Raw genomic sequence first — 15,736 nt, 5'->3', positions numbered from 1 at the left:
ATATAACTACATATATATATATATATGAAACATACAAACCTACGATAGTTTTGTTTTTTCTAGAGAATTTTACATAAGCAAATTACCTGCAAACAGAACACTGCCGCTGAGGCTGAAGAGCAGTGAACATAACAATCATGGAATAGTTCCGAGGTGGTGCCTTTATAAATTTTCGGAATTTATCACCATTCATTCGGAAGATTGAGCGCCTGGAACTCCATTCCATCAGCTGTTCTACTTTTTCAGCCAAAAGATTCTGCAATTAATAACAGAAATTTACAATTTACACAGAGTTAAAATTCTTTAGTTTGGATATAGTTTGCATATCACCAGAACTACGCTGAGGATGTAGTTTAGCCTAACAGCCTTACAGTAGTCAGCCTGAACCACTTGTCCCTCACAGCCCAAGGTGTGGTGTGGAATAGCAATGAGGTTTTGTCATAGCTGAGGAATCTAATGGCCTCAAGAAATTCCAATCTCTCAAAGGGGCAACTAGCAAACATATCCGAACTCTGTCCTGGAGGTAAAAGAAAAAAAAAAATCTTTTATTTTCTAGACAAGAAATAAACCTGCTCTGCCCTCCGATCAGAAAAGAGACATCACCTTTGCTTTTTGGTTTTTTTTTTTTTAAATAAGACAGTCTCATATACAGTCTAGGCTGGCCTTGAACTAACTTAGGTAGCTGAGACTAACCTAAAACTCACGGAAGTCCTCCTGCCACAGCCTCTTCAATGCTGGGATCACAGGCCTGTACCACTCATGCCCAACTATGTTTATCTTATAAGGATTCCAAATAAAAATAAACTTGAAAAACTGTTAATGCGGACACATGACAGAACCACGGATCATTCTCTCCCAACAGTGTCAATCACTACATACCTTAACACACGCTAAATGAACAGCTAGTTTTTTTTACATCAAACACTAAGCACAGAAGGCCAGCCAAATAGCTCAGTGGATTAAAGCGCCTGCAAGCAGGCAAAGGTGCCTGCAGTGCTGGCCCCATCCCCGGGGCACAATGAGACAGTGATTGAGACTGGGCGTGGTGGTACATGCTCCTAATCCCAGCACTTGGGAGACTGTAAACAGAGTCTGATCTAGTAGTGAGACCCTGAACACCCTGTAAGACCCATAAAATACAAGAAAAAATAAATACTAAATAAAGAAGGTAAGAAGGATGACACTGTTATTACCAAGAGCTTTTAACCTTCAAAGTAATATTAAGCTCTTTTAACAGCCTCATCCCCAGTAAAAATTTCTGGTGTTATGTTTTTGTTCTCTTTTTTTGGTATACGGAACCAAATTCAGAATGTTGCACTTTCTAGGCAGTCACTTCTGCCACCGAGCCTTATTCCCTTCCCTGAAAATTTCTTATTGAGTGGAGTATTTCATTAAAATTCAAACACGACAATGAAAAGACATTAATTCTGGCTTACTGAATTACCTTTCATGGTACAATTTCAGTTACTATGCAAATACAATTATCCTTTAGAATACTGAAAATACAAACACCATTTCTAATTTTTTCTCATTAACTTATTGAAAATCAATAATTATATAGCATATTAAAAATTTTAGACAAATATTAAAATGTTGAAGATATAAGAAGTAGTGAAATTTAGAGAAATATTTCTGAAATGAATACATGAGATTAATAACAGATTGTGCATTGTAAATAATTTACAAACTTAAATGAATATAACAATAAAAATTGTCCAAAATAAAAATGAAGAATTTACAGATCAGTCATATAATAGTTCACTCTGTGCCAAAATCAAGAAACTTATATTCATATAACTAGAATTCTCAAAGTAGAAAGGGGTAGGCAATAAATACTTAAAGATATAAAATTTCTGAATTTAGGTGAAATTATAGTACCACATTTCAAAAAAAATGAACCTTTTTCACAAGAAATTTTAATAAAATCAAACCAAAATACATAAAAATGAAATAGTCCAAAACTAATTTTAAAGCAAAAAATCATTAAAGTATGTACATTAAAAAATAACTATTGGAGAACAAAATTAAATAGCATCCTACTCCCTATTAGAAAAAAAGAGCAAGTGTATAAAAAACTAGACTAATTAATTCAAAGGACTGAAAGAAAAAAAAAATGTATCTTTATTGAATTTTATACTTATCAAACATGCCTTTGAAAACTAAAAGTAAAATATTTTCCAGTTACAAACTTGAAAAATTCTAATACCTCCACATGTAGCATACAGGCAATAACAAAGAGTATAATCCTCAAGGCAAGAGAAGTTGCTGTATGGTCCTGGCTAAAAATAAACAGCTCTCAAAATGATGGTTATGCAGGACTATGTAAAATATATTACATGGACCCATTTAAAATGTCACTGAAGATTTCTACAAAGCAGTATCAATCTTATGTTGGGTTATATACATATTTTTTATATACGTGTCGGGGGCGAAAGACAAGGAAGAAATAATATAAAGTCAATGGAAAATGAAAATATACTTGTTAAACTATCTAATATTAGGGAGAAAATTTCAGATGATGTTTTATAAGTAGGTGTAAGTCAAAGATACAGTATAAATCTTAAAACAAAAATCAAGATTAAACAATATTCAGAAAATTAAAGATTAATTAAAAATTAAGTATGTCAAAACTATTAAACTAAGAAAAAGTTTTCATGATAGTACAGAATTACTAAGAATAAAACATAACATAAGTAGTTGAATGGCAAATATATGACCAGCACTTCTAACAGTTTAGGGATAGGATATCGCACAAAGTTCTATTATGTCCTGGACATGGACAGTGTCCATAATGCTTACTGGTGACTAGGTGTCACGTGTGAGACTGAGCTACTGCGATTTCCTTCATATCCACCCTGTAGACACAGAGAGAATCATGCCCCATAGGGTGCAGGAAAAGTCCATATATAGAGTATGCTGATGGAAATATTCTGCTGCTGTATACAAAACATTAACTGAAAGATTGCTTTTGTATATCTTTTTCTCCTGTGTTTGTTTGCCGTATTTGCTGGGTTCTTTCCATTCTCATTCATGGAGTTGTGGTCATTTTGACCCTTCTCTAGAATATCTTTTAGTAGCCTGTGTAGGGTTGGCTTTGTCATGAAATTCTTTAGTTGTTCTTTGTCATGGAAATATTTCATTTCTCCATTAAACCTGAAAGAGAGTTTTGCAGGGTTTATGAGTCTGGGCTGGAATTTGTTTTCTTGCAAGACTTGAAGTACTTTGCTCCATGCCATTCTTGACTTGATGGTTTGTGAAGAGAAATCTGCCATCATTCTGATGGGTTTTCCTTTAAAGGTTTTCTGTTTCTTTTCTCTAGCGGCTTTTAGTATACTGTTCCTGTGCTGAATTCCTGGGATCTTGATTATTACACGTTTGGGTGTGGTTTTCATTGGGTTGATGTTATTTGGCGTTCTGTATGCTTCAGGTATCTGTATGTCAGATTGTTTCCCCATATTTGGGAAGTTTTCTGCTATTACTTCTGTCCATATTTTTTTAATATCATTTGGATTGATTCCTTCTCATTGATGCTTATTAGTCTTACATTGTTTATCTTTGCATCATCTTGCAGATGTTGAATTATTTTTTCCTGCATCCTAGTTTTTAAGAAATCCTTTCTTTCCTTTTCACTAGCTGCAGTGGTGTCTTCAAGGTGTGAAAGTTTATTTTCATTTTCATTCAAAAGGTTTTGCTAGCCTGTGATTCAGGTTTTAATTTCCTGTATAGCACTTTGAATATGCCTCATTCATTCTATTCCTTTCCTATATTGCTCATTCGAAGATCCCATCATTTTTACATTCTATTTTTTTTCATTGTCTTCTTTAGAAGCACTTAGTACTATTTTCATTACAGTTATCATTTCTTTTTTTACTTTAGAAATTATTTCTCGGGGCCAGGGAGATGGCTCAGTGGAATAAGTGCTTCCCTGGCAAGCACAAGGGCCTGAGTTCAATCCCTGGTTCTGCCAAAAAAAAAAAAGAAAAAAAAGAAAAAAAAAAAAAAAGAAATTATTTCTGATCTGATTTCCTCTATACCCTTCTGCAATTGTTTTACTTCAGAAGCTATTTTTTCAGGGATTTCAGGCGTGTGGTTTCCAATTTCTTCTATGCTATTGTCTCCTGCATTTGTTCTGGGAGGGCTTGGGGCCTGAGATGCATTCTACTCCTTCTCTCTGTCATTTTGTATAGCACTGTCTTCTGACCTTTGGTGTAGAATTTTGGTGCAGTTGTTACCTTAGCACCAGGTCCTCATCTACCAAATTCAAACTCGTCCCAGTGGGTGTGCTTTGGGTCTGTCTGCTGTGCTTCACTTTTTCCTGCTGAAGTCCTTGGAGATGAACCCTCTTTGCCACACTGGCAAGATGTTGTGTTCCTGGATCAGCTGGGTGGGTCTTGCCTCTAGCCTCTCTGCAAGGAGTTCTGCCTCAGAATTCCACACTGGACCTGTCTGATGGAGGAACTTCTGCTCACAAGCCAGGCCTGGGTGCTAGCTGGAATGAAGATCCTTCAGGCCCTGGGGCGGTCTCATTCATGCTGGGACAGAGCTCCAGATGGAATGAGGATCCAGTGGGCCCCAGGCGGTCTCAGGATCCCCATCTCTAATTATTGAGGTGACTGAAGTTCACAAGCACTGTGTTACAAAGTTTGTGGTACACAGTAAGGTTTAATATCAAAAGTCCAGGGGACTGCCCCTTAGCCATTGTTTGAGTGGCTGCTTCAAGAAAGCAGTCAGCCTCAGGTTGCTGTGGTTCGATCCCCACAACTGCAGCCAGCCAAACATGTCCTAAAGGCATTCTGAGCTAGCCAGAAAAAAAACCAAAATAAAATAAAATAAAATAAATCAAAACTCCATGTAAAAATGTAACTTTTACCACAGTATGCCTCAAAAAAAGAATGGTTCTCCATTACAGATAATACAGAAAATACTTTTTTTTCAGCAAATATCCCATCAGTGTATCATGTGACAGATGCACCACAGGTATTTTTGATTCCTATGACAATGCTGCCTAAATACACCATCCTGATGTAAAATTGTAATGCCATCCACAACCTATTAATGAATTAGAATGTGTGATTCATTATCTCCTTATCACATTTGGGTATTATTTGCAACCGCCCATGCATAAACCTCTCTCTTAACATTTGAAAATAGTATCTCATACAATGTGTACTGTTATTTTCTAACAAAATAAAACAATTTCTACAGTTTTGCATGCAACATTTCTCCCCCCTCTCATTTTCTTTATCTTAATCTAGTCACAAATATAATTTAAATTTGCCCCATACATGAGATAAAAATGTATGCAATCAAATATTTTCCACATAATTCAATATTAAATTAAGGCTAGGAAAGACTTTATAACAAATAAGAATGTTTCAAAATACAAATTTAACAATATCTTACAAATATTTGTTCAAAAACTCTCAGCTTATTATCTTTCTTAAAATCTATTTTTTAAAACCTAAAAAATATAACTATATTCTCACACCATAATGAATAGAAAATAATGCTGGCATTAAAATGTTAAATATCCTTTGTGGTCTCTCTTAGTATTTCAATTCGATTAGTCAAACAAGTTTATCTCTTAATTATTCAAACCAGACTAGACCATCAAAAAAAAATTATACAACAATTACCCTAAATTTTAACTATCAAACAGGTTTTCGTATTTTGTTCTAAAACATAGCATCTACAGGGATGGAAATAAAACTGTCTCAAGACTAGTAATGAAGCAATGATTATGCACTTGTTCAAACCTACAGAAACATGAAACAAAAATATACATTACTGTACACAATTTTTAAAATGAACCAGAATTGGGCTGGGTGTTCCTTAAGTACATACATACCTCAACAAGGGAATCTGACTTCATTATAAGTCAATACCATAAGCATTATGTTAGAAAATAATAATTGAGGGGCTGGTGAGATGGCTCAGTGGTCTAAAGCACCTACTTAAAACAAGCTTAGCAAAGCACAGGGACCGCGGTTCAATCCCCCAGCACCACATGCCAGCCGGCCCCGCCCCCTGGTGGGCTGAGCTGGCTACACACACACACACACACACACACACACATAAAATAAAAATAAAAAAAAAATAATAATTGAACTAATATTTTTTAAGCCAAAGAGAAAAAAAATAATCAAACTCAAAATTACTTAGCTTCTTAAAGGTGTGGATTTTCACATCTGTTATTTTAAGAGTATTGTAAAGTTAAATAAATTAATAAACATAAGGAGTATCAGATTTATCACCAATAGTAAAGAACTAGAAAATGCAACGGTTAGGATAAACTCTATAGTTTGAGTGTTGAAGACAAACCTATCAATTTGTGGCTTTTAAAAAATATAGTCTATAGACAGACACAGAGGTAACCATGCACCTGCATGAATGAACAAACTACTACACATTTATTTTCCAGCTGTGTGCAGAGAAGGCTGAGGAACAATGGCACACCAATGGCAATAAACACACCTACCTCTTAAGAAGTTGGTTTCTGAATTCCATTTTCTATTACAATAAACGAAGCTCTTTGGAGGAATTAAATGAAAGGTGAAAGAAGAGAAAAATAACAGACTAAAACTTTTGGTAGTTTCTTAAAATACTAAAAAGTAAATGCATTCTTTAAGAAGGCAAGTCAAAGAGCACAAGAACCAAATAGTGTGAAAAAACTATCAATGACCAAAGCTGGAAAAATTTGAACAGCAAAAGAAATGACAATAATTTTGAATTCTGTATCACAAAATATCTACAAGTCCCATGTACAATAATAAATAACTGTATGAGTAAACAAACTAAGGGAAATTTTGTCTCTTGCAGAAGTCCAAGAAAGTGTAGAAGCAACAAGAAACATAGGAAGTCACCATTAGAATACCATGGCAAAACACAAGAGTTCCAAACTGACATGAAACATTACAGAGAAATGTAATATTTTTATACTCTCACACAGTCTTCCCAAAGACGTTTAATCATCAGCAAGACAAAACTATACTGTGTTGATAGAGAAACGCAGTAAATACCACCTTAACCAGTCAATGTTAACACCAACAGTAAGATCTATAGACATGATGCATGCCCTAACATGATTCACTGAGGAAGACAGACCACCTTAATGTCATTCCTCCCAAAAATTCTTAACTTTATTGTAATCACCAGAAAACATTAGCAAAATCCAAATACAGTAACATTCCACAAAATAAATTAATAGTAACTTACAAAAGTATAAAATTCAGGAGAGAGTGAAGAATTATCAGATTTGAAAAGACTAAGGAAACACAAAACAGTGTAAAACTATGGATTGTATCCTGGAACATGAAAATGCTATTTGTCAAAAACTAAGGGAGGGGACTCCAGAGACAGTTCAGCAGTCTAAGCACGTGCCTGGCAAGCACAAGGACCCAAGCTGCGCCAGCCCACCCAAGATGGGCACTGAAACTGGGCGTGTTAGTGCATGCCTGTAATCCCAGTGCTGGGGAGGCTATGACAGGGAACACTATGAGTATGACCAGCGAAGCAAAACCCTGTACCAAATAAATAAAAGATGAGTGAGTGAGTGAGTGAGCGAGCAAGCGAGTGAGAGAGAGAGAGAGACTGTTTATAGGTTAATAATGGTGAGTCAAAGTAGATTCCTTATATATTAAATGATAATCATACATACAATACTGCTAACCTTGTAAGAAGCAGGGTAAAAGGCAAATGAGAACTCTGTAATTTTTGTAGCTTGTGTGTGGTCTGAAAGTATTTCAAAATGAAAAACAAAAGAAAAGTATATAATATAAAAACATTATTTCCTAAAATGCTTTAAAATGTAGTAATTTAACCACAGGTCAATCTACATTAGGAAGATAATTACTGTGTTACAAATTGAGATAACAGATTGGGTTTAGTGTTGCTTTATACTGGCATATTTTTTAAATATAAAATTATTTTTAATTATCCCAAACTATTATGATGATGACTATAAAGATGAGGAAAACAATCAGCCAAAACTTCTACATCAAGAGATGGTAATAGGCTTCTGGGAAATCCTCTAGACAATACTTAAAACATGTACTAATGAAACTGAAGCTCAATCCAAAAGTACAAAGCACAGAATTAGCACTGAGACTACAAGTATAAATATAACAGACCTTGCCTTCAATAATTTTATGTTTCTCAAATTTTAATAATGACCACATTCTAGAATTTCAAAAGATATACCTCTTAAAACCATCTTGATTTTGAAGCTCCAACTTTCACAAAAATTAGGAAAACATAAACATCAAGAAGAAAGAAGATGAAGATATTACAAAGTCTGAATAAGACATGGGATTGGGAATAGGGATTAACTATAAATGGGCATGAGTTTCTTATTGGAACTAAATTCTAAAACTTATTTTTGTTAATGACGGTACAACTCATTAAAGTTACTAAAACATTACTAGTTTGTACACATCAATAGGTAAATTCTATCATATATAAGTAAAGCTGTTTTTAAAAAGTTTACGTATTACAGAGCAGGGAAGCTATGGGCATAAGTATGCATGGTCTATCTATCATTAAACATCCACATCTTTTATAATGTAAGACCTACAGTGTGGCCCTAAAGTATCACATTTGAAAGTGGTGCCTGGGGGGTCTGCCCCTTAGCTCAGTTGTTTAAGTGGCTGCTTCAAGAAAGCAGTCAGCCTCAGGTTGCTGTGGTTCAATCCCCAAAACTCCAGCCAGCCAAACATGCCCTGAAGGCATTCGGAGCCAGCCCAAAAAAAAAAAAAAAATTCTTCTGTAAGTGGCCCCTGGCTAGAAGGGGCATGTCACTGGGGAATGACCTGAAGGAATGCGTTCTCCTCTCAGCTCCTCCTTCCCTCTCTGGTTCCTGGCCACCAAGGCACAAGCAGCTTTCCTCCACCACACCCTCCCACCATGTTGTTTCTACCTAGGAGACAGCAGAACACGGACTGAACTTACTGAAGTTGTGAGTGAAAAATAAACCTACCCTTCTTTAGGTTGCAGATGTTGAGCATTTTGTCCCAGTGACAGCAATTTAATACATCTCAACGGGGATAAGCTGGTCTATAGCTGCCCTCACATGGTGCTCTCATGAGGTGAAGCCAACCTTCATGAGAATAATATGTGGTGAAGTAACAGAGAATAAATTGCTAATTCCCAGGGAAAAGAGCACATATTACATAATCTGAGGATTTTCAAAGTCCTATAAAGGAAGAAAAGTAATTTCCTCTCACCTTCCTAACTCGTACATGGGCCTTTTCATAAGAAAGAACAAAACAGAAGTGTATGCCTTCTAGATACATATAACACAACCCAGAGAAATTAGCATTATTTCTGTATAGTGGATACCAATATGTGGTTTGCATTTCTCTGGTGGATGACCTGCATGGTCTTTACGAAAAAAATGACAATAACCTCCTATACTGAAGAATAAAACAGGTACTAAGTCCTTATCTAAGGAACACTGCCTAGTTACAAGAGCACAAAAACATCGATGAGTGTGATGCAATCTCTAAAACCTGAAGTAATGCCATAAGTACTGATTTTAAGTAATAGAAAAGGAATTAGTATCAACCTCAAAATACAAATGAATGTTAGATTTAAGCAATGTGATCTAACCAAATTACTTCTGTGAAACTGTTTCTTGATCTATAAAACCAAATACTATTTCACGAAGATATTTGTAAAATGAAATGAGCTAATGTATACATTACTCTTAGTATAGTATCTTAGAATAATAAGACACTTAAATTTTAGGTGTCTTTATCTTCAGGTCAGACTCCATCAGCAACACTGACAGAGAAATATTCAGAGATGCTTACACTGAGAAGTTTGTCTAAATTCATCAATAGTGAACATTTTCTAAGCAATCATTCTATGACAAGATTTGTGCTCAAATATATATTCCAGCTTTGTGAAATACTTGTTATAAAACTAGAAGCACTGCATTAACTTCCTGAAAAAAATGCAGTAAGACAGATCTTACTCTGAAGACATGGAAAATCTAGCACCAAGTCAATACACGTTGCTTATATAGATGGCTGTAGCTTTGCTCTGAAGCAGATGCCCTATTGTTAGCTCAGAAAGAGATGGTAAAGAAGATCTTATTTCTATAAGCACCAACTGATTAGTATTGGCTTCTTTTAATTCAACAGAGAAGAAAATTCTGAAATCTAGACTGGACATATCAATAAAAAGTATGCAGGGCATTTGGCTTTGTCCTCTACTGCATGGATAAGAAATAGGCACACAGATGTCACAATTCTATCATATCAGAAAAGAATAAAGCATCACTTAAAATCTTCACAAAAGAAAACCTTTTGTTACTTTGTAAAAATCAAAGGCAAGCCTTGTAGGTCCTATATATTAATGAAATTCAAAAGGCAGTCACATTAACTATGGATGCCCACTCTCTTATATTTTTACATTCTAAGTTATTGAAGTATAACTTAAATTGTTTTACTGGAACTCAAAGATAAACCAACCTTTACTTTTCATGACTTTAATATTTAAGAAGTTCAATCAAAGCCAAATGGTATAAAAGTAGAGTGCACTATAATTTTTCAGTTCAAAGAAATGAAAATTCATTAATTGATCTTAAAATTCTGTACTCATATTTCTTAGTATTACATCATTCCCAGACTAGATATAAAAGGCAATTAATTCTTCTAGACACCAAAATTCTATACTAATCATTTTGCCTACATTACAAAAAAATGACTGTTACTAAAGATCACCAATAACGTCAAAATAATCAGATCACTATAATGCAATATGACTAATAGGTGAGTTTATCAAAAATATAAAATGCATAGAGCAAAAAATACAGCAAATTATAGTATACCTAGAGAAAATATAATCTACTCAGAAAAATTTATCATTACAAAGATGAAAACAGTAAAAAAAAAAATTAAGTAGATAAAACTAAAGTGTTTCTTAGTACATTTAGCATCTAAACTTTTTTTTAAAATGTGAAAGAGTACCATGTGCTGACTCTACTTACTATAGTATGTTTCTGATGCTCCTACTTTCATCTTCCCATCCATTCATCAACTCCTCTCTCAGATATTATGGTTCATTTGTTTTTTTTTTTAAATTTTTTTTAATTTTTATTTATTTGAGAGAGAGAGAGAGAGAGAGAGAGAGAGAGAGAGAGAGAGAGAGAGGTGTGTGTGGCCAGCTCAGCCCACCAGGGGGCGGGGCTGGCTGGCATGTGGTGCTGGGGGATTGAACCGCGGTCCCTGATGCCTTGCCAAGCTTGTTCTAAGTAGGTGCTTTAGACCACTGAGCCATCTCTCCAGCCCCATTATGGTTCATTTGTATCTACTCCTTACTTCCGCTTCAGGTTCACATTAGATAACATAAGATGTTTTATTTTAGTCTAACTTGCACAGTTACAAAGTAGACTGTACTAACTTGCATACTTACTTTATTACATCCATCTTAATTGAATATTATTTTAGTTCATTTCAGTGAAAACAACTTGTAGCATGTATCAAAAGGTCTTCTTAAACAACAAATTTATGTATCTCTTCACAAAAAACTAAAGAAAGCAAACCCAGACATTTCAAATCTCACTTGCTGAGTCAGTAGAGAAAAAAATTACAAAAAACTAATATATGAGTATAAGCCCAACAAATATAACCATTTACCTTACCTAGGTGTAGTATGATAAACTTTTGACATTTTTTGGTGATAAAGATGTCAGAAATGGACATGGTTGGGTTACCAAGCTACTGCAGAGCACCTAAATCTGTGCTTAGAATTTGCATTCTGCGAACATAAATAAAAACCATTGATTCAAAGACTGAATTCTACGTTCCAAATAAAAAAATTAAAACACATATAAAAGATTGTATTAATTACAAAAATAAATTCTACAATTTGAGTAACCCATACCTACCAGGAGCAAATAGAGAAGTTCATCTTTTCAATTGTTAACCTGTCTTGATGCCACTTCTCTTTTATTATAATGTTTATGTACAATAACTATACAAATATTTTATCATTATTTGGAGAATGTTAAGCACTGTAATATCAGAAAAGTACAAAAAATAACAAACACCCACACATCCATTACCCATAAATGACAATTATCATTGAGTAAGGTCTCTTTGAGCTCTGCTTGGATTTTCTAACATAAAGGTTTAAAACATTACAGGCACATCTGAACTATTTTATCCTATCTTATTTGCCTCTCTCTAACTTAGATAAAAAATGTTCTTTTAAATCTATCTCTATGTATGAAGATACACAAATACAAAATATCACAAAATCTAACTTTGGATATGTTCTGAAAGTATCAAATTAAACCTTTAATTCTAAATTTCCTTCAGAAACATATGCACGTTGATCCATATACATACTACTGAATTATTTCCACTGATATAGAGCATGCCATCATATTGATATGTCAAATCTTTCCATCCCTCAAATTATATTGGAAGTTTCCCCCTTTGTTATTTTTCTAATTCTTTTACAGTGTGCTGTCACCATTAGCATGATTCATGAATGAGACAGTCTACAATGGTTCTCAACCTACTTCTCTACAGGTTCTAGGATTATAATTCAGTAATCTATTAACTTAGGGGAAAAAATTATTCATTTTCACAAATCTCTAGCTAAAAGTTAGCATATCAATTATAAATAAAGGTACAAAAATAAAATTACCTCTACCTGTGGTTTCACACACAATATAAATCATACTTTCCTATTCCTATTTCATATCCTATTTGAGTGTGGTGGATTAACAACTGAGGGTCAACCTGTAACACTCAGCTGAACTGAACCACAGTGATGCTGGGCTTGGGAGGCCCATCTGAGGATTGCTCCAAGCAGCATAATAGGCAGAACTAAAGGCTGTTAGTGAAGCTCTGGGAAAGCTGTTTGAGAAGCTATTGGAAGTCACTGTTTCCCCTGGAGGAGCTTTTCATGTTGGCTTTCCTAATGAACATGGCTGCTCTCACTGTCAAAGGAGTTCAGGACCTGGTTGCCACTGAGAATGGCTATGGTTCACTTTGGGGGAGCTCTGGTCCTCACTTTGATCATCACTTGCTGGCTCCGGAGAGGAAGCTGGTGTACTGCTCAGTTTCCTGAAGAAGCTTGTCATACTGGTTTTCCTGATGGGAACTCAGCTTTCCTCACATTCGGAGGAGCTCAGGACCTCAGTGTTGCTGAGTACGGCTGTGGTACTTTTTTTTTTTTTTTTTTTTTTGGCGGAATCGGGGATTGAACTCAGATCCTTGCGTTTGACAGTCAAGCGCTTATCCTACTGAGCCATCTCCCCGGCCCCAAGCTGGTACTTTTCAGGAGAGCTCTGGTTCTTACTTTGCCTCCTGGCTCCAGTTCAGATCCCTCAGCCTACTGGCACAGATCCTTCATCCTGTTGGCACAGACATTCTAGCATCAACCAATGATCACTGGGTCTTCCCAAGACATATCTGGAAAGCATGTATGCATGAGACATTGTCAGGGGCTCTAGGCCTCCAGTTGAACTTTTGGGAGGCACTGTTGTGAGCTCTAGTTCTTCAAATACACTCATGCAGGACATTACCATGGGATCCAGTCCTCAGCTAGATTCTTTGGTGTTTAGTGTATGGACAGACTTGCTGCAGGCTTTCTCTATATGATTCTTTGGGTGATAATTATAAATAATCTTGTAAATAAATATGTGACCTGAGTAGAAACCGGGTACCCAGAAGACTGCCACAAGCACCTGGGAGCCCTGCCTCTCCACCCTCACCCTCTCTGGAGCTCAGCTCAGCTGCAGCTTCCTGTTCCAGCAATAGCAGGAGCCTCGGAGAGCCCTATCTTCTGGCCACCCACCATCGAGAGAGTCTTGCAGAGGTTCAGCCTGACCTCATCGTCATCATCAGACCCTTGAGCTGTGGCCTGCCGTACTCCCATCACCGAGGTGCAAACAACACTGAAGCCCACAAAGTAGGAGCTTTGGTGAGCCTGCTTTGCCCTCCCACTCTCCAGAGAGCATTGTTCACCAGCACCCCACATGCCTACCATTGCTGCAGAATCAGGGAGAACAATGAGAGCTTCAAAAATGACAAAAGGAAAGATACTTTTCCAAAAGAACTCAAATCATACCACAGCAATACATATGCACCCATGTTTATAGCAGCGCAATTTGTCATAGCTAAATCTTGGAAAAAAACCAAATGCCCATGAGCTGAGGATGAGAAGATGTGATATTTTTACACAATGGAGTATAACTCAGCAATAAAATCAGATAAATTTGAGATTTTATAGATAATGGATGCAACTTGAGACTATTGGTAAATAATTTATTAATGCATTTTAATTAATCATCAATAAAAATTACAAATTAATAAGATAAAGCAATCTAACTGACAAATAGATGCAAGTGCAAGGACTGGAGTTCCATCCCTGGTACCACATGCGGTGATAGCCACCAAAACTAGGCATGGGAGCACATGCTTATAATCAGCTGGGAAGGCTGATACAGGAGAATCACTACGAGTCTGAGTTGCCTAGCAAGACCTTGTACCTAATTCATTAATTAATAATAAAACTACTTTTTGCTCACTATGCACTATAACTAGAAAGCTTCTCCTTTATATACATCTTTTTAAACGAGAAAATTCTTAATTTACCTTGAGGTTTCCCATAAAATGCAGACTCCTAGTCAAAAGTAAAGTTTTACAAAGTTAGCAATACATTTCCTTCAGTGTACTTAGGACACAGAGTAAGAGCCAAAATTTTTTATTTGCCTGAAATCTCTCTCTCCACTTATGTTGATAAGAATTGTTTACAACTTGCCTGCATTGTATCTCCACAGAATACTATACTGCCTGATAAACATGAATTATCCACTGTATTATTTAGGGAAATGACTGAAAAAGACATTTTAAAAAGCTTGAAGAATACAAAAATAATAATTTTCTAAGAAAAAAATAAATAGTATCTAAAATTTATTGTAAATATTTTAACAATTGTATCAATTACCTATGAGGAAACAATAAGAAAAAAAAAATGAAAAACATCTAAGTTTTTTGCTTGTTTGTTTGTTTGTTTTTTTAAGGCAAAGGACTGGAAATACAGCTCAATGCTATACCTCACTTGTACAAGGCCCTGACTTTGATCACAACTACTGCCAAAAGAAAAGTCAAATATTAAATGCATACTCAAAACAAGTATCCTCTGAAACAAAATTAACTTCTCAGTGTCGAACTAAACAAGTACACAGTTAATCCCCAAAACGCACATACCGTAATAATGCCTCACAGAACTATAAATATTCCCTTTGCAAGACAGCGTTACAAATCACTGAACTACTTAAGTTTGCAGCTAAGGAATTCCAGGAGATTCCAGAGAAGTTTCTAAGTCATGGAATGGCAAAGGCAGTTCTCTAACCCTGGCTTTCAAACAAATCTAACATTCTTGCTGCTTTTATCACTGCCACCATGAAGTAATGGGTTCTTAAGACAAAACTCAAAATCTTATTAAAATATGTAATTCAGTTCTTTCAGAACAGATGTGTAATCATTTAGAGAGTAGAATTTACTACTCTTTTTAATTTGACATTAGGATGACTTAAGCATTTTACTAATTATACTGTGGGAGATCTAAACCTTCATTTGAACGATAAGTAATTTACAGAAGAAAAAATTAACAGAATAAAATATGAGTATTTTAAAGGTGCTGATGATAAATTACAAACCTTATTTTTAATATACCATTACAAGACAATGAAATCAACCACACATTATATGAAATA

At 35.3% G+C, this 15,736-nt stretch overlaps 1 protein-coding gene across 3 annotated transcripts in view; it reads right to left on the bottom strand.

Annotated features, from left to right (window-relative positions):
- The window catches only part of Tusc3 (tumor suppressor candidate 3), a 256,150-nt gene that overhangs the window by 192,047 nt on the left and 48,367 nt on the right, over positions 1-15,736 (bottom strand). For all 3 annotated transcript variants that reach the window (XM_023717312.1, XM_004633050.2, XM_004633051.2), the window contains exon 2: positions 87-256. In XM_023717312.1, the coding sequence (XP_023573080.1) occupies positions 87-256 (170 nt within the window). The remainder of the gene's footprint in view (positions 1-86; positions 257-15,736) is intronic.

The sequence above is a fragment of the Octodon degus genome, unplaced genomic scaffold (genome assembly GCF_000260255.1).
Source record: "Octodon degus isolate 3935 unplaced genomic scaffold, OctDeg1.0 scaffold00051, whole genome shotgun sequence".
In the NCBI taxonomy this organism is placed as follows: Eukaryota; Metazoa; Chordata; class Mammalia; order Rodentia; family Octodontidae; genus Octodon; species Octodon degus.
Note: the sequence above shows the minus strand (reverse complement) of the source record. Positions and strands in the feature narration are given on the sequence as shown.